This window comes from Caretta caretta, chromosome 1 (assembly GCF_965140235.1).
Source record: "Caretta caretta isolate rCarCar2 chromosome 1, rCarCar1.hap1, whole genome shotgun sequence".
Taxonomy (NCBI): domain Eukaryota; kingdom Metazoa; phylum Chordata; order Testudines; family Cheloniidae; genus Caretta; species Caretta caretta.
This window is the reverse complement of record NC_134206.1, coordinates 118,552,268-118,571,114: the sequence shown is the minus strand read 5'-3', so window position 1 is coordinate 118,571,114 and position 18,847 is coordinate 118,552,268. Positions and strand designations below refer to the sequence as shown.

At 39.8% G+C, this 18,847-nt stretch overlaps 1 protein-coding gene across 4 annotated transcripts in view; it reads right to left on the bottom strand.

Moving 5' to 3' along the window:
• TBC1D8 (TBC1 domain family member 8) overlaps nucleotides 1-18,847 on the bottom strand; it is a 73,715-nt gene that overhangs the window by 31,341 nt on the left and 23,527 nt on the right. For all 4 annotated transcript variants that reach the window (XM_075130459.1, XM_075130466.1, XM_048857687.2 and 1 more), the window contains 3 exons: nucleotides 15,379-15,497; nucleotides 12,283-12,511; nucleotides 4,418-4,658 (listed from right to left, as the gene is read on the bottom strand). In XM_075130459.1, the coding sequence (XP_074986560.1) occupies nucleotides 4,418-4,658; nucleotides 12,283-12,511; nucleotides 15,379-15,497 (589 nt within the window). The remainder of the gene's footprint in view (nucleotides 1-4,417; nucleotides 4,659-12,282; nucleotides 12,512-15,378; nucleotides 15,498-18,847) is intronic.

Below are 18,847 nucleotides of genomic sequence, written 5' to 3'. Positions count from 1 at the left end.
GTTATCCTATGTAACAGTGCAGTTCATGGCACTGAACTGCATTTGCAATAAAGGCCTTTTGTCGTTATCAACTGCCCCTCAGCTTCAGTTTGCTTTTGAGTGTGCTTAAATGGCCATTAATCCCTTTGCAATCCATGTCTACGAACATCATCATTACATTAAGCAGGAAGGAAACTGATTTACTATCTGCTTTGCAACTAGGCCCCAGTATTGTTCTTGTCACAAATATGGACCTGATCCAGCAGCCCCTACACATGTAGTCCCATTGAGATTACAGAACTACCTGCATTAGTAAAGAAAGGGTTGCAGGGATGGGCCCTATATTACTTTTCAGCAAGATGAAAACAGGAGATTCTAAAATATGAATTATAATTATAAGCTGCTATTTTTCATGTGTAGTTTATACAGAACGTGAAGATCTTCCACACAAGTTCTCATTTCTCCAGAGAAATGAAGGCATCTTTTTAAAAGAATTGCCACAAGCCCCTGGAATGTAGTGTCCAACCCAGAGGTGGGCAAACTACAGCCTGTGGGCCACATCCAGCCCACGGGACCGTCCTGCCCGGCCCCAGAGCTCCTGGCTGCGGAGGCTAGCCCCCAGCCCCTTCCCCTCTCCCGCAGCACCGCCAGTGTTCTGGCCCGCCGCTCCTCCCGGGCGGCGCGGGTGGCGTGGCTGGCTCCGGTGGGGCTACGAGCTCCTGCTGCTCTGAGCAGCACGGTAAGGGGGGCGGGGGGTTGGATAGGGGTCAGGGGGGCAGTCAGGGAGCAGGGGGCGGTTGGATGGGGCGGAGGTTCTGGGTGGGGGGCGGTCAGGGGACGGGGGGGGGTTGGATAGGTGTGGGAGTCCCAGGAGGGCTGTCAGGGGACGGGGGTTTGTGGATAGGGTGCAGGGCACTCAGGGAGCAGGGGGGGTTGGATAGGGGGTTGGGTCCCAGGGGGGCAGTTAGGGGCAGGAGGTCCCAGGAGGGGGCTTTCAGGGGATAAGGAGCGGGGGGGTGTTGGATGGATCAGGGGTTCTGAAGTGGGCAGTCAGGGGACAGGAAGTGTGAGGGGGGCAGATAGGGGGCGGGGGCCAGGCTGTTTGGGGAGGCACAACCTTCCCTACTCGGCCCTCCATACAGTTTTGCAACCACGATGTGGCCCTCAGGCCAAAAAGTTTTTCCACCCCTGGTCCAACGCATCAACAAGTATAAAAAAATACTAACGGGGGGGAGTGGGGTAAAGGAGTCATTTTTATAATATTTGGCCCAGGGCGGACTCATTTAAATTAAAGTGATTTAAATAATTGATTTTAATCATGATTTAAAAATCAGCAGGCAGGAAACCATTATTTAAATATCAATTTTAATCTTGTTTTATATTTGTACTTTTTAGTTATTTTCTTAAAGAAAGATTAATTCTCATTGGTTGGTGTAATTTGGTCCCCTTTTTTGCTAACCCAGAGGGTACATAATATCTATGCACATTTATGTATAGTTTAATATACATTTATTCAGATCCTTAATTTTTACATCTTCTGTTAGAAAACGGTGAATGATGTTTCTCATTTACAATTAATTTTTTTTTTTTTTTGGCTCGTGATTTGTGTAAAGCTGCATTTAGATGGAAATTGGAATTCAGTTGGAATGCACAAAAACAACATTTTAAAATTGTTTTATTTAATTAGTAAAAATGATCTTAGATGTACTGGAAATGTAAGAAAAAGAGTTTATCAAAACATGTTTTACATTTAAAACTAATGGATTTACTAAATAAAGGAAGTAATTGCAGTTAGTGAATCGAACTGTTTTTTTCTGGTCACTTTGTCCTTCAAGATTTTAGAACTAGTAAGTCTCATTCTCTCATCTCATTTTTATTCATAGACTGGAAAAAGGAAAAACAAGCTCCCCTGCTTTTTCAACTCTCAATTGGTTTCTCAACTATGAATTGACTAGTGACATCCTTAAACTGAACTAGTTGAATAACCTTAAATGAAGAAAATATTCTCTCTAAACCTGCAGAAGAGGCTACTGGTGTCAAAAGGTGGTTTAAAACTACAACAAACCCTGGTTCCAGGTACTTAGCCAGTGACTTCAACAAGTTCAGTGGTTTGATTTTATTTAAAACTTTGGCAGCAAACACCTACCACTTAACTATTACTTATATTTAATTTAAATGATTTTTATAGATTATAGTAAATTTTGGCTTGAACGTAGATTTTTAAAATTTTAAATTATTGTTTCCCCAAAAAATAAATGTATATTTGGCGGGGGGTGGGATGGGAGAGAATCAGATTTTTTTATTTTAAAATGATTTGTATACACCCTGAAATGGCCTATTATATTGATTCTGACATTGCATTATAATACATTCTAATATTTGCTTCCAAGACCAAAAAGGGAATTATAAAGAGAGAACACAGGGAAAAATTAAGTGAGAACTAGTATTTCCTGAACTATTACAACAGCGAAAAAAAAGTCACTTCAACCCAAATATGTCAGAATTAGCAACTCGTTTAGCCACTATTCAAAAAATAAACTTGCTGAATCATACTACATCAAAGTACGAACCTACCTAGCCACTACCTGTCTAACTTGTGTACAGGAAATGGGATTTCAACATCTTTGTATTCTCAAGTTACCACTCACCAGCATGTTTACAGAATGTCAGGCTCAGGAATTCTCTTGCAAACTATTTCTTCTCTCTCTTTTCTTTAAAAAAATTTAAAAAAAAAAAAAAAGGAAGGAAGGGGAGGAAAAAAACTGTGTGATTATAGGTGTGGGCTGATTTGTGCTCCTGTTGCTGGTTCATTAATATACGTATTGCTTTTCAGACTCGATTCAGGACACAATTTGTAGTTTGATTCAGTTGAAGGTCTTAACACTACAGTATATCAGAGGTCTATTAAGTTCAATATTTACATCTGAGGGGGTGGAGGGTGTTAACTTTTGTTTCAATTAAGATTTTTAATTCAAGGAGTCTTTCAGTGGGAAAAGGAGAACTTAAAAATTACAAATTAGGAATCCCCCAGAAAAAAAACTGGTGTGCAATTGGTGTCATAGCTCCTGTGCATTAGTTTCTTTACTTCAAGACATAATATATTTTTAGTCCAAAAGGTGAGGTTCTGAGGAACTCGTTAGTTTAAACAAACCTCTGGCATCACTGAATAGGTGTACATAAGTAAGTGTTACTGCTTACTGCCTTCATTAAACTTACAGACTGCTCAGAATATATTCTTCAATGACATAATAGGCAAAATCCTAGCCCAGTGACTGCAATGGAGCCAGGACTTCACCTATGAAGCGTAAATTTAAATGCTTGGGGAAAATAATAGTGTATAGGAATCTTCAACTGCTATTAAAGATCCTATAGCACTATTCACAGGAGTTTAGAAAAGGGGTTGTAATTTTAGCATCATTGCAGAAATGGCCACCAAAACCGAAGCATATTAATAACGGAAAACAGTTATTGTACATCTGTATTCTCATCATCAGAACTTCTTCTCCTCACCTAAAAACCATTCACAGATCATTCATTCATGTAGCATGAGTGATCTATATTTATGAGAGTGCACAGTTCTCACTGCAGGGTCAAGGGACTTGGATGTATAATTGGGAAAACCACAATCTACACACCTGGAATGACCCACCCCCTTACTAGAAGTATTTGACACCATGATGTCAACAAGGGTGTCCTAGGCAAATTCCAGTTTTGGTCATTATATTCTGCCCACCTAAAATTCCCTCTGCAGTTTCACTTTCCTTAAAAGTAGAGAGAGAGTGCGAGCGAGCATGCATGCGTGTTTTGTGTACTGTTACCGGCACAGAATGGCTACCATTTTCCTCCCTCCGAGTCAACTTCATTTCAGTGGTGAGTGAGGAATAGAGAGAGAGAAAGAAACTATACATGTTGGGATTCTTTGGAATGAAAGGCCAAGGGTAGTACAGACAATTGCATATGAATCTCTCACTACAGTTTTGATTCCCAGAACTCCCTGTTAAATCAACGATGAGAATAATAGAAGTAGGGACTTTCCATCTGTCAGAAGTTCAAGAAGAGGTGACCCCAAGCAATAATTACCATGTTATCGGCACTTGGAAAGTTTACACAGAACAAAGAGCATAACAAAGAGTGCTTTTGTTCAAGGCAGTTGGAATTTATTTTTGGGCAATGAAATGGTGCTTTTAAAAGACAAAAAAAAAAAAGGAGTGATGTTACTTCAGAAAACACAGAAAACGTAGTGGTGTGACTTGAATACCTACTCCAGACGAGTTGCATACACACTGAAAAACTCTATTCCAGAAGATCGAATATATTATAAAGTCTGGTTTTCCTGAAGACACAGCTGTTCAATATTTAATTACTACCAAGCAAATAAAATACTGAAAAATGGGAAATGTACTTCTATAATTCTTCTTGCAAGAACTTTGCTTTTTACCTTTTTGTAATCTGAGTAGGATCCTGCAGACCTGGATCCAGTTCAAAGATCTCATTATCTAGTAGCCTTCGGAGTGTTACGTCTGCCAGCTGCTCCATTATCCTGAATGCCTCATCAATATTAAGGAACATGGAGAAGTCTCGTTCTTTACTTGAAGTGGTAATACGGATGATATCAGTCATAAAGACATTGGAGGTTCTTTCCAGTTTCTGGACATCAATCCAGGGAACTAGGAGTTTTACTGCAATTTGAGAAAAAGCAAAAACCTCTTAGGAACTGAGTTTAAACTTTTCACAGACTTCAGAAATATGCAAACATACTAAAATTCAGATGGACTTTAAACAGGTATAAAGGGGAAGAAAATATCCTTCTGTATATTTAAAAAAAACATAAATGCCTAATACGTACCCACTATTCATTCTCCAATGTTCTAGGCAGAAAGCATCTCTTTTGAGGGATTGCCCTCTTAAGTCTCTTTTAGTTTTCAGGAAAGACACTAAATCATCAAGTAACATTGACGGGAGTCCTCTCCCCATAAAACAGGTTACGTTTCATTCGCTAGGGGGTGGCAAGAACATGAGGAAAGGTTCCAGGGCCATCTACCCTACTGGAAGTAGGTTTTGAGAAGGGTGAGAACTTGGCCTCCTACTCACTTGGCCCTGGTCCACACTGGAGGAGAGGGGGGCGGCGGGGGGAAATTGATCTAAGTTACGCAACTTCAGCTACGTGAATAACGTAGCTGAAGTGGACGTACTTAGATCGACTTACCGTGGTATCTTCACCGCAGTGAATCGACTACTGCCGCTCCCCCATCGACTCTGCTTGCGCCTCTCGCAGCAGCGGAGTACAGGAGTCGATGGGAGAGCACTCGGGGATCGATTTATCATGTCTAGACTAGACGCGATAAATCGATCCCCGCTGGATCGATCGCTGCCCGCCAATCCAGCAGGTAGTATAGACATACATAGACAGTGTCAGGGAAGCAGCAGGCTATATAAACGTATAGATCTATATATCAGAAGTTTCCTTTGATGAAGAAGAGACTGACACCACCCTTTAACAAGGCTACAAAGATCACCAGAAAACAGTAATAAAACTCAAGCTCACAAATTACTCTAATTTAACTACTGTGGGGACAATGTCATCAGAAAATAGATGTGTACATTTCTGTCTGTGTCCAGTTTGAAACACCCATTTCTATAACCAATATAGTATAATGAGGTAAAAAAGCAGATTGAGAAATACCACATATGAAATATAAAGTCCACACACACACACACACACACAAAATATAACTGTTACCAATGGAAATCTGAAGAAGGCTGCAATGTCACCCATAAATAGAATTCTGAAGAAAATTACTATGCATATTAATTTAATCTTCCCATTTTAATTTTTTTAAATAACTGACAGCTGTACATTTTGTCTAGAAGCATTTAACTGCATGTGACAAAGGCCAACTACAATTAACAAAGAGTACAAGATAGCATTTTTGATATTGACATTCTGTTAAATCATGTCACTACCTAAAGAAGAGAAAAAGGATCAGCGCATATTGGATGATTATGAAAGGAGATCATTTGCCTTTTATATGAGCTCTAAGACTAACAATCTGGCTACTATTTACTGAAAAACACTTGAAAATAAATTAGATTTTCCACCTGGGTTAACAACTGCTGAAAGCTCACCCAAGACTCTCGTTGCCAATGAAAAACTCTACCAAGCCAATCTCTTGTTGCTAACCAAGTCATAAAAAGGCAATAATGTAAAGCCTTGTCGTGATTTGATTGTTTTGTTATATATAACATGCCAATAATTTTTATAATTATAAAATTATTTTATAATAATTTAATAATAATTTTTATGCCAATAATTAATTACATTCATAAAAGACCCGAGTGAGTTTACTGTATTATTCCATAACCATAATCCTGTCAAGACTGTTCCCTGATTCTAACTTTTCCTATTTAAATGTAGCATACTAATGTCACACAAATTGTTTATCAATCGCCATAAAATATTTTAGTTCAGCAGAGCGAGACAGCCAAGGGACTAAAGACCAGTTATCTAGAGTTGTACTAACGTTATTACTAATGCTGTTGTCAAACACGTCAGCCAAGTAAGACATAACGGCTTTTATCAGTGGTGGGCAACCTGTGGGCCACATGCAGCTCATCAGGGTAATCTGATTGTGGGCTGTGAGACATTTTGCTGATGTTAACCATCACGACTTGCCCCAGCTCCCAGTGGCCACGGTTCTCTTTTCCCGGCTAATGGGAGCTGTGGGAAGCAGTTGCCAGCATGTCCCTGCAGCCCGCGCCACCTCCCGCAGCTCTCATTGGCTGGGAACGGTGAACCATAGCCACTGGGAGCTGCGGGTGGCCATGCCTGTGGACGGTCAATGTCTGCAAAATGTCTCGCAGCCCGCAATCAGATTACCCTGATGAGCCGCATGCAGGCCACAGGTTGCCCACCACTGGCTCATATTCTGTATGAAACAGAAGGAGCATGCCAAATTACAAAAAAGGTCAAAACTGGTGGCAAAAGACAACATATTTTCAAAGTCTAGGAACAATGAAAACTTACCGTAATTAAAAACTATGAAAACTTGACAGTAGCCCTTTAAGGAATTGAACTTTCCAACCTTTCAAAATTCTAAATCTTTTGATAGATCTCCCTCCTTTAAGTATCTTTGAGCATGTTTCATTGTAAGTGCCCTTCTGGTGTCGAAGTACTGTGACTTCATATAAAACTCACTGACACCACCACCAGAAATAAAATAAGGATTTTTTGATCAACAGGCAGAACCAGAAGATTTAGTACTTTGCCCATATTTCTGTTCATCCAACAGCACTGAAGCATTGCAATAAAACAGAATTAAAATAACTGCCAAGACTTTTTTATTTCGGTTTTGTAATTCGTGTTTTGTTTCTCCCAGCAGTTGTGTTTGAGAATGCAAGAACATGTTCTATTGGCATTATTTTCTAAAGTCGTTAAGACTTAGGCATTTTAAGTAGCATTGCTTAAAATACCTTTGTGGATCTAGCCTAACTGCCACTTTAGCTGCCTAAATCCAAAATTCAGATGCTAAAAACGCCCACTCAGCTGCCGCCTAATCCTATAGGTGGCTACATTTCCCCCAGTAAAGTCCCTTAGATACCTAATAATCTGCTGCTGGGCATAAGCACAGGTGCTTTAGTCCTGACACCCAGGTGCCAACCTCATGCTTAAACCCAAGTGGGAACTAGGCCAGAGAAAGATTGAGAATAACTCTATAGCCCAGTGGCTCATCTGGGATGTGGGAGACCCAAGTTCAATTCCCTGTTCCAATGCTAAAATATGTACACATTGGAATTTGTCTCTTGTTGAAGCCATTCCACTGTGTACAAATAATCAGTCATTGAAGACTGACAGACACCTACCCCAGAATATCCAATACCCTGCTGGCTAGGGCACTCTACTGAGAAGTGAGAGATATGGATTCAAACCCTTGCTTCAAATCAGGCAGAGGGGTCCCCTGCATACTAGCTGGGTGTTCTGAGCTAAAGGCAGCTGTCACCTCCCGTTTTTTGTGAGGAAGGGCTTACGTGCCAAACTCCAGGAGAAGGTTCCTGACTGTGGATCCCAAGCAGAGATAAGTGCCTCCCTCTGACCCAGACTTAGGCACTTAGATAGAAAATGCCAAGGAGAGGAGTGTGACCTATTGGCTAGCTTAAGCAGCTCTCCACCCACCCTGCTGGGTTTTGCAGATCTCATTTCTCAGCACCTAACTCTCCCTATATACTGTATAGGGAGTCTGGGTGCCTAACTCCGGGCTGTGGATACCATTAGGCAGCAGGGTTAACTTAGGCATTGTAATGCTGAGGCTAAGTCCTCAGTGAATTTGCAGATCTAGTCCTCAGTGACTATGGCATGAAAACCAGGATAACAAATTCCTTGCTTCACAATAAGTGTCAAGTTCTCCAATATTAACAGTCATTCATAACTATAATTATTTATGAACCATTCAGTAGGTCAGTTGACAAACATGACAAAGAGTGTTCAGATCGTATCTGTCACCCGTATCAGATGAGAAAAAAAATAAATTTAAACACTAGATACCATCAAGTAAGTTTAGGACTAGGGCTGTCAAGTGATTAAAAAAATTAATCGCACTGTTAAACAATAATAGAATACCATGTATTTAAATATTTTTGAATGTTTTCTACATTTTCAAATATACTGATTTCAATTACAGCGCAGAATATAAAGTGTACAGTGCTCACTTTATATTTATTTTTAATTACAAGTATTTACACTGTAACAAAACAAAACAAAATTTTTCAATTCACCTCATACAAGAACAGTAGTGCAATCTCTTTATTATGAAAGTTGAACTTACAAATGTAGACTTATTTACAGGAAATAAATACATTCAAAAATAAAACAATGTAAAACTTTAGAGCCTGCAAGTCCACTTAGTCTTACTTCTTGTTCAGCCAATCACTCAGATAAACAAGTTTGTTTACATTTGCAGGAGATAATGCTGCCAGCTTCTTGTTTACAATGTCACCTGAAAGTGAGAACAGGCATTGCATGGCACTGTTGTAGCCAGCGTTGCAAGATATTTACATTCCAGATGCGCTAAAGAGTCATATGTCCCTTCATGCTTCAACCACCATTCCAGCGGACATACGTCCACGCTGATGACGGGTTCTGATCGATAACAATCCAAAGCAGTGCGGACTGATGCATGTTCATTTTCATTAGCTGAGTCAGATGCCACCAGCAGAAGGTTGATTTTCTTTTTTGATGGTTTGGATTCTGTAGTTTCCTCATCGGAGTGTTGCTCTTTTAAGACTTTTGAAAGCATGCGCACGCCTCATCCCTCTCAGATTCTGGAAGGCACTTCAGATTCTTAAACCTTGGGTCAACTGCTGTAGCTATCTTTAGAAATCTCACATGGGTACCTTCTTTGCGTTCTGTCAAATCTGCAGTGAAACTGTTCTTAAAATGAACAACATGTGCTGGGTCATCATCCGAGACTGCTATAACGTGAAATATATGGCAGAATGCGGGTAAAACAGAGCAGGGCACATAAAATCTCCCCCAAGGAGTTCAGTCACAAATTTAATTAATGCATTATTATTTTAACCGGTGTCCTGAACATGTCCTCTGGAATGGTGGCTGAAGCATGAAGGGGCATATGAATGTTTAGTGTATCTAGCACATAAATACCTTGCGATGCTGGCTACAGAAGTGCCATGCAAATGCTTGTTCTCACTTTCCATTGACGCTGTAAATAAATAGAGGGTAGCATTAGCTCCTGTAAATGTAAACAAACTTGTTTGTCTTAGTGATTGGCTGAACAAGAAGCAGGACTGAATGGACTTGTAGACTCTGAAGTTTTACATTGTTTTGTTTTTCAGTGCAGCTATGTAACAAAAAGTCTACATTTGTAAGTTGCACTTCCCCGACACAAAGATTGCATTACAGTACTTGTATGAGGTGAATTGAAAAATACTATTTCTTTTGTTAATCTTTCGCGGTGCAAATGTTTGTAATCAAGAATAATATACACTTTGATTTCAATTACAACACAGAATACGATATATATAAAAATGTAGAAAAACATCCAAAATATTTAATAAATTTCAATTGGTATTCTATTGTTTAACAGTGCGATTAATCATGATTAATTTTTTTGAGTTAATCGTGTGAGCTAACTGTGATTAATCGACAGCCCTGTTTAGGACCAAAATTTAGGAAGGGTTGGTGTACAGGGGCTGGAACTAGAGGTGCAGGGGGTGCTGTAGCACCCCCTGGCTTGAAGGGGGTTCCATCATATCCAGGGTTTACAGTTTGGTTCAATGGCTCTCACCACCCCCACTATAAAAATTGTTTCAGCAACACCTGGGGTGGTGTGTTGGGGTTTTTGTTGCTGTTTTGTTTTGGGGAGGAGGGGGAGGAATACAGTACATTCTTCAAGAGAAAAAAAAATGTTAATGAAAACTGTTTTGTTTTTTTTAAATTTACTTTCCCAAGCATTAGCCTAATTAATGCATGAGAAGCAGGAAGTGAAACAGACTATAAACAAAAGTGAATGAGTAGTTTATTTTCACTGTCCAAGATGAAAAATGAATATAAATGCAAAGTAAATTATATTTATTTCAATTTTGCATTTTAATAAAGTGTTACTAACAAAGATAAGGGACTATTTCTCGTTATGTAGTATAATATTTGATCGTGTTCCTTCATTATCCTTCAACAATCTTCAGTAGTACATAAATGAAGCTTTGTGACTAATATTAAAGCATTTTTCCCTTTCTGCTTTGATTTGTAAGAATCCATTTTATTGTGTGCAGAGGATTTCATATGTTCATCACATATTAGTGGACAATCAACAAGATATTTAAACAGAGACTGAGCTAACTATGCATCAAAACAACAACGACATTTTTCCAAGCCACATGCAACTTCTGTATTATAATCAGCAGAAGTTGAAAGTGCAACAAGATAACTGGGTTCTAATAAAGCAGAAAGGAAAGAGAGACATCTAATTAGAGGAAGGGAATATATTAAATCCTAGAAATTAAGAGTTAACATTTTGCATATTTTACTGTACTCTCTAATTCAGCTTTAAATCTATAAATATTTGAATAACCACATGATCACAATTTGGCTTGACAAAATAACTCTTCTATTCATAAATAGTAAAGCCTCCCTGATCATTAGAGTATAATTAACAAAGCTTCATTCTGCTGTTGCTGCTGGAGTTATGGTAGGATTCACAGGAATCCCTACAGTGCTACTCAAGAGCATAATCCTGTTAAGGAGAAGAAGACACACACACCCTAAAAAGAAAAAAAACAGTTAAAAGTTGTCTTCATGTATTATTTCCATCATCCAAGACTGGGTATGGAGGGCATCTCATAAGAATGCTCCCTGGGGCTCCAGTGGAAACATGGGACCATATCTTTTGGACTGGCTTATTAGTAGTGATTATCTGGTAGATTTTTCAAGCCATTCTTAAAACTTTAACTTGTCACTTCTGTGAAAGATTTAAAAGGTAGAAAAGGGAAGACAAAAGTTTTAAGATATTTGGGAGTTGTTTGTTTTAATTCCCCCTTATCTGTAAAACTTGTTCAGAAGCTTGAAAAAACAAAATTTTATTCCTTTTAGAAAATACTAGTTTTCCCCGTCTACCTCGTCACATGGAGCACAAGACACAGCTGTGTTATGTTTACTACTCACATTACTTTAAAGTGCATAATTGATGTCACGTAGTTCTAAGAACGGGGATTTTTTAGCCAATTTACACTTCCTTTGATGTCTCTGTACTAACTGCAGCTATTAACAGTGGCTATTTTTGTGTGTGCGCGCATGTCACACCAATGGGGGAGAGACTGTTTCTGAATGACTATGTTCTGTATTAAAAATAGGTATTTAAGAATCTGTCAAGTCAGAAACATTTTAAGGCAGATCTACTTTGGGGCCTAAACTATTTAGCACGCTTTTAGAGCAAACTGTTTTCCTGACTTCCACCATATAATTACCACCACGGTCCACTTCACATTTAAAAAAAACAACAGTTTAAAGCAATCATCATCTATGTACACTAATAAGAAAAGTTTGTTGCCAGTAAAATATAAAAATAGATGACAAATGACAACATGGAATTTTTAAAAGCAAATACACTCAAATTTAACAGGATAGTTGATCCAAACAGAACAAGTTTCAGAACCTCTTCACTGTTGCATTAGCGAAATACCATAAATAAGATTAGATTTAAATACATCAGCTTAAAAATTACCCCAAAAGTGATATACATGTTTACAAGTCTGCATAGGGTATAGGGATAACAGTTTTTATATGTTCAGACTTACATTCTTTGCCTAGGAAGAAGGAATAAAAACAGAGGTGATTGATGCTCAGATAAAGCCAGCCTTGACGAGGAACTTTACCCTTCCAGCAGCAGCATGAATAATAGGTAATTAACTTCTCTGTTTCAGGGAAGTTAAATCTGGCTTCAAATTTCACTAGCGCCTCTCGAAACTTCTCAGGATCCTCCTCCTGCTCTGCTAGTTTACTCCTGGTCTCTTCTGCTATCAATGCCTGATTCAATGACAAGATAATATATTATGGCAAACCGGTAGTTTGCCTAAACGAGTTATTACAAGCTATCAGTACATTTTTAAAATCCTGATTCTCTCTTAGAAAGGTATCCAAGTTGATGTGCAAGTTACACAGACATTTGCTCACTATTTGCAGTCTGTTTACCCACACTTCCAAACCCAGTTTTCTTTTTGGTCCCGAGTGATAACTGAAAAATATTGTTCAAACTACAATGTATAATTAAAATCTCATACCAATAATGGTTTGCTTTGATCACCACAATTATTTCAAATAACCCAGAGAAGGCAATAAACATGACTGGAATTTCACTTAGTATATGATGGCTGTGGAAGCTTTAATTTGACTTACATAGCGCAAAGCTACAGTACCAAATTTTTATATTGATCAGCACTATTACCAAGAAACAGTACAGTGAAGTATATGATAACCTGTAATAAGCATAACTATTTTTAAAGTCTTGAAATAATTAAATGCTGTGTCTTTTTATTACAGCTCTACAATAAATAAGGAGGTGAGAAAGACAGTTAAGTGCAAATTGCTTGGCTAAATGCAAATTTACTTCAGGTGCTACAGAATACAAATCAGTCCTACTGGAATACTGTAATCCCATATGCCAGATGTCTATAGCAAAGGCCAGAGAGCTGATGTAACAATAAAAATATGGGCCCATTATTCAGTTTGAAACCTGCAGAATTCTAGATGTCCTGCTCTCACTTTCATGGTCATAAAATTATTAAAAGATGAGAGTTTTATTCAAGCCTTTCAGAGCACTTGGATGTACAAGGTGTAGTAAGGAAAGATAAATCACTGAACTACTGCCAAAAATAGGAATTTAAATAAAGAAAAACTTCTCAACAAGGTGCACGCTTTACAGATGTTGCATCAAGGATCAAGTAGGTGATGGTGTCATTTTTCCCCATTTATGGATAACATTTAGATACAACAACAGACTATTTGGAACTAGTCTTTTAAACACAGATGTTTTAAATGGTCTTCAGTCCTTGGATAGAATTTTATCTGAATGCCTTTTAATGCGACCTTTATTTCTGTAAGATCACAGATAAATCCAGAGTTTAACTGCAGTTGATGGGACCAATGATATCATTGATGTTAGAGATTCATGTACTGTAATCTATAGGGCCCTACCAAATTCACGATCCATTTTGATCAATTTCATGGTCGTAGGATTTTAAAAACAGTACATTTCATGATTTCAGCTATTTATATCTGAAATTTCACAGTGTTGTAGTTGTAGGGGTCCTGACCCAAAAAGGAGGTGTGGGAAGGGGTCACAAGGTTATTGTAGCAGGGGACTGCAGTACTTACTTCTTCATTGCTGCTGCTGGCAGTGGCACTGGGCAGGTAGAGAGCGGTGGCTGCTGGCCAGGAGCCCAGCTCTGAAGGAAGAGCTGCCGCCAGCAGCAGCGCAAAAGTAAGGATGGCCTGGTATTGTATTGCCACCATTATGTCTGCTCTGCTGCTGGCAGGGCGCTGCCTTCAGAGCTGTGCGCCCGGCCAACAGCCTCTGCTCTCCAGCCACCCAGCTCTGAAGGCAGTGCAGAAGGGTGGCAATATTGCAACCCCCCCGCAACTCCCTTTTGGGTCAGGATCTCCAATTTGAGAAATGCTGGTCTCCCCCATGAAATCACAGATTTCACGGTCCGTGACGCATTTTTCATGGCCATGATTTGATAGGGCCTTAGTAATCTAGGATGTCAGAGCATTTCTGTGCTGACTACCCTCTACAAATTAAAAGATTGAGCCCCTTGAGCATGGGTGCAGGGGAAGTACCCTCTTAGAAATCCAAGCAACCTCCCCCTTCCGTGTGTGTGTGTGTGTGTGTGTGTGTGTGTGTGTGTGTGTGTGATCAAGGCTGGCTTCTCACATAAGCACTGCCCCTGGACAGTGGGACCCATCACATCTTACACCTGGGTCTTGTGCTAGTAGGTTCAGCCATCTGTCAATTAAGTGTCTGGTGAAATTTCCAATCTTGAGTAAGCGGATGAGTGTGAGAGAGTGAGTGGATAGATGTAGACAGGAGAAACTGATGGGATGTATTAGGAAAGTATGAGAGAGACAGAGAGATCAGGGGAGAGGAAAGAAGCAGAAAAAGAAAAGGGAGAAGCTATACAATTATAGGAATACAATGTGTGCTTAGTGTAGGATCAAGAAAAGAGATATGACAGATATTGAAGAAAACTCAAGAAACAATACATCATGATCTATTACAGGAGAGAAAATTGGAGTGAAGCCAGAATGGGAAACAATGTATAATGGAAGTGAGAAAGATGAAGCTATACATTTGCAGAGGTATTAAGAACTTGCACTCCCACTGACTTCAGTTGCAAGCACTCAGCACCTCTGAAAATCAGGCCCTGCAAGTATTAAATAGAAAGGTATATGTAATGTACTGCCAATCAACTACAGCCTATGACAGACTACACGGCTGTTACTCCTGTAGCTTCCTGAGGCATGGTAACACAGGTATTTTTCACCATAGCTAGTAAGCCCCAGGCATGTGGCTATCTGATGAAAATACTGTGTAGACATACTTTCCAACTCTTTCTGATGCAGGATGACAACAAACTAATGAAACCACTGATACAGAATGTGGGAATCAAGACTTGAAAAAGAAAGCTATGTACATTTCATGACAAACATAATTGTGTACAGAATAAATAGAGCTGCAAAGTCACCTCGTTTTATCAAAAATACTGCCTAGATGGGCAAAAGCTAATATGGACACAAACAGTTGGTAGACTGGTATAGTTCCACAACATCAAGAGTTCTTTCAATTCCTTTACTAGTGGGCAGAGGAAAGATGAAAGCAAGACAACTTTTCTTACCTTTACTTTCCCTTTGACAAAACTAACAATATCTTCTTTATTATCAAAAACAGACAATGTATGGAGTAAGTTTTGCTCCAGCCACTCCCAGTGCTGGTTTATCTCCTCTAAAGTGGCACCTAGAAAAGTAAAAAGAGCTAATTAAAAACCACATAGAAGAAATTGTGAAAGAAACTAGAAAAAAAGAAATTAAATGCAGTTGTGTCATAATGCATGAAAAGAAATTAAGTTTCTGAAGTCACAAATGAAAACTATTAGTAGCAAATAGGTCAATAAGATGTTACATTTCAAGGCATAACTAGAGAAAACAAAAGTAATACTATTTTAAGTAGTAGTTTTTAGTACTTTTAGTTTTCAAGATCTGAATACAAGTTCTCTGCAGACAAATGCTGTTCTGGTTTTCGAAGCAGACAAAATACAACAAAGTTTCTTACTGCCCTGTCTGGAGGTGGCTCATTTTTGATTTAAGGTTTAACTCTCCCGCCTCTCCCCACAAACACATGATCTCTCTCTCTCTCTCACACACACACACACACACGTGCGCCTTTGGGAGGAGGTTATGTAACCTTTAATTTGGTACCCTACTCGTGAAAGCTTTTATAATACTCAAGATGTCTGACAACAAAGGAGTTTGTATTTGGTTGTTTTAATGCTGCTTGACAAAATGAGAATGTCTGCAGTTTTGGAGAGAGGTAGGTGAACAGAAGCAGCTTTGAAACATGATGGACTTCTTTAAAAAGCAATACAATTTATTCTTATTAAGTACCACGTGTACATACGAACTCCAAAAACGTGATTTTAATCTCTGGCAGTTTGCTTCAGGCAAAATGCTTGTTGAGCTCCACTGCTCCAAAAAAGCTGCAGTTGTGTGTCGTAACGACATGAGACCAGAAAAGTGCAAGGAATAGAGGCAAGTTGTAAAACAGCACTATTAGGAAAAAAGCTAGCCACCCCACTACAAGATAGCGCCTGCCGGTCCGTCATTAAACAGCCTACATGTAAAGAAGACATGATGTGCTCTTTTCAGTGCCCTGCTGGGAAGAGAGGCGACAGTGAACAAAAAGAGCAGAGCATGGAGGAAGAAAAAGAAAATTCAAGTACAAATCTCATTATCACAAAACCTGAGATCTGTAAACATCAAAGACACTGCATGTCGCCTCACACGGCAGAGATGATAAATTTAGCTAAACATTTTCCACCTTCCTCTGCTAGGTTTCCCAGAAGGAATGCCAACAGGCAGGGAAACTTTCCAAGATTTAACTTCCTCAACAGGAAGGTCTTGCGATGGAACTTCATAAATATCATCAATCAAGGCAAAAAAAAAAAAAATAGAAGAAAACATGAAGAAAGAAGACAGCCATTTAGATGGCCTTTGCTTACAATTAGGAGGACCACACACTGTAGGATATTAATTAAGAATACTAGACCTACTGTTTCATAGGAGCTGTTTTAATATAAAATGACAATTTATTAAATTGAACTTTTAAGCGTGGACAATGAAGACAGAGGGTAAACACGATGGGGATGAATCAGCGGTCTGCCTTTGTGTGTGCAGTCTGGAATGAGACTACAGTAAGAAGGAGTATTCCATAGCAGTTGCCCTATTTTCCTTTTTGCTAGACACCTTGTCCAAGCACTGGGCATCTCTCACCTGTACTGCTGTAAATCTTCTCTCTGCCTTACCGTCAACCCACTCATTCTGTTCAAAATGCTGCCCAAGTTATCTTCCTCGTCTTGAACCATGTCACCTCACCACTTTGTGACTCCCTCTGCTCCATGAGCTCCCCATCTCTTACTCCCTACATTCAAGCTCCTTGTCTTCAAATACAACATGATCTAAGACTCCGTCTACACGACAGACCTTACAGCGGCACAGCTGTACTGAAGCAGCTGCTCCGCTGTAAGATCTCTTGTGTAGCCGCTCTATGCCAACAGGAGAGCGCTCTCCCGTCGACATAATTAAACCACCCCACACGAGCAGTGGTAGCTCTGTCAGCAGGAAAAGCTCTTCTGCCGACATGGTGCTGTACATTCTACCACTTATGCCAGGGAAACTTTGGTAGCTCAGGGGTGTGTTCTTTATTTATAACATTGAGCAACGTAAGTTTTGCCGACATAAGTGGTAATGTAGACATGGCCTTACTCACCCATTCCCTGGCTACTCTCATTCCTTCTCATGCCCCCTATGCTCTTCCCAATCCTTTTGCCTTACTCCTCCCGTCATCTACTCTTCTCACTCATGCTTCATTCTTTTTTTTTTTTTAATTAATTCTGCCCTATGCCTAGAGTCTCTTGTCCCCATTTGCCAAGCGCCCTCTCACTTCTCTTCTTCTCTCCTCCGAACCCACTTTTTCAATAATCCCCACACCCACCCTGACCTGAACTGTCTTCATGTGTCTTTCCTGCAGCACTGCTGTAGCCAGGTTGGTGCCAGGATATCAGAGAGACAAGGTGGGTAAGGTAATTTATTTTATTGGAGCAACTTCTGTTGGTTAGAGAGACAAGCTTTTAAGCTATACAGAGCTCTTCTTCAGGTCTAAAAAAGTAAGCAGAGTGTCACAGCTAAATACAAGGTGAGACAGATTGTTAAGCATAAAGGGTTAACACATGTTGCAGGAGACCAGTTAAAATGAAGGGGCAACTGACACCTCTGCGGTCACAGGACAATCTGTCCCACCTTGTAATTAGCAGTAACACTCTGAATACTTTTTCCAGACCCGAAGAAGAGCTCTGTGTAGCTTGCAAACTTGTCTCTCTCACGAACAGAAGTTCCTCCAATAAAAGATATTACCCTCATCCACCTTGTCTTGAATTTGTCCATCTTATTTTGCTTGTAAATGCTCTGAAAAGGCAGAGAACATGTCTTCGTGTGAAAGCTAGCATTTAAGCCCACAGACCGTTTCTAAGCGGACTGTTAATAATTAATATTCCATTTTTCAACACTATGTTAACTATCCGGCAATGTGGGTGCAATACAAAATTATGTACTCTCATGGGGATTGCTAGGAGGCACAGGAGCTGCTCCTTGGCTGCATTCCAACTTTTACTGCAGTAGAAACTGCCTGTAACCCCCTTCAGTCCAGAACAATCTTTGGATTGTTGAGGGGAACCTTGAAAGCCCCTCCAGCACCTCACTAGTACAGGGAGAAATTAATAAGCAGATTCCCCCCGTTGCTACAGTAGAACCCTAACCCTGCTTTCCTGCTCCAAGGCTTCAGCTTTGTGGGAACTTACCGGGGAAGAGTCTCAGCAGCTTTTCCCCAGGCCCTTCCCTAAATACATTCAGGTATCAATTTTGGGGAACGAGGATAAGCAAAGAACCACAATAGAAGAGGCAGCTTGGAGAACTTCAAACACTGTGCTAAAGAGAGTCGGGTTCTGCTGTGTTACTGACTGGTATTGCCAGCCCTAGCAGGAAGCCTGCTTCTTTCCCAGCTGCTGAAGGCAACATTGCATAACAAGAGGATTA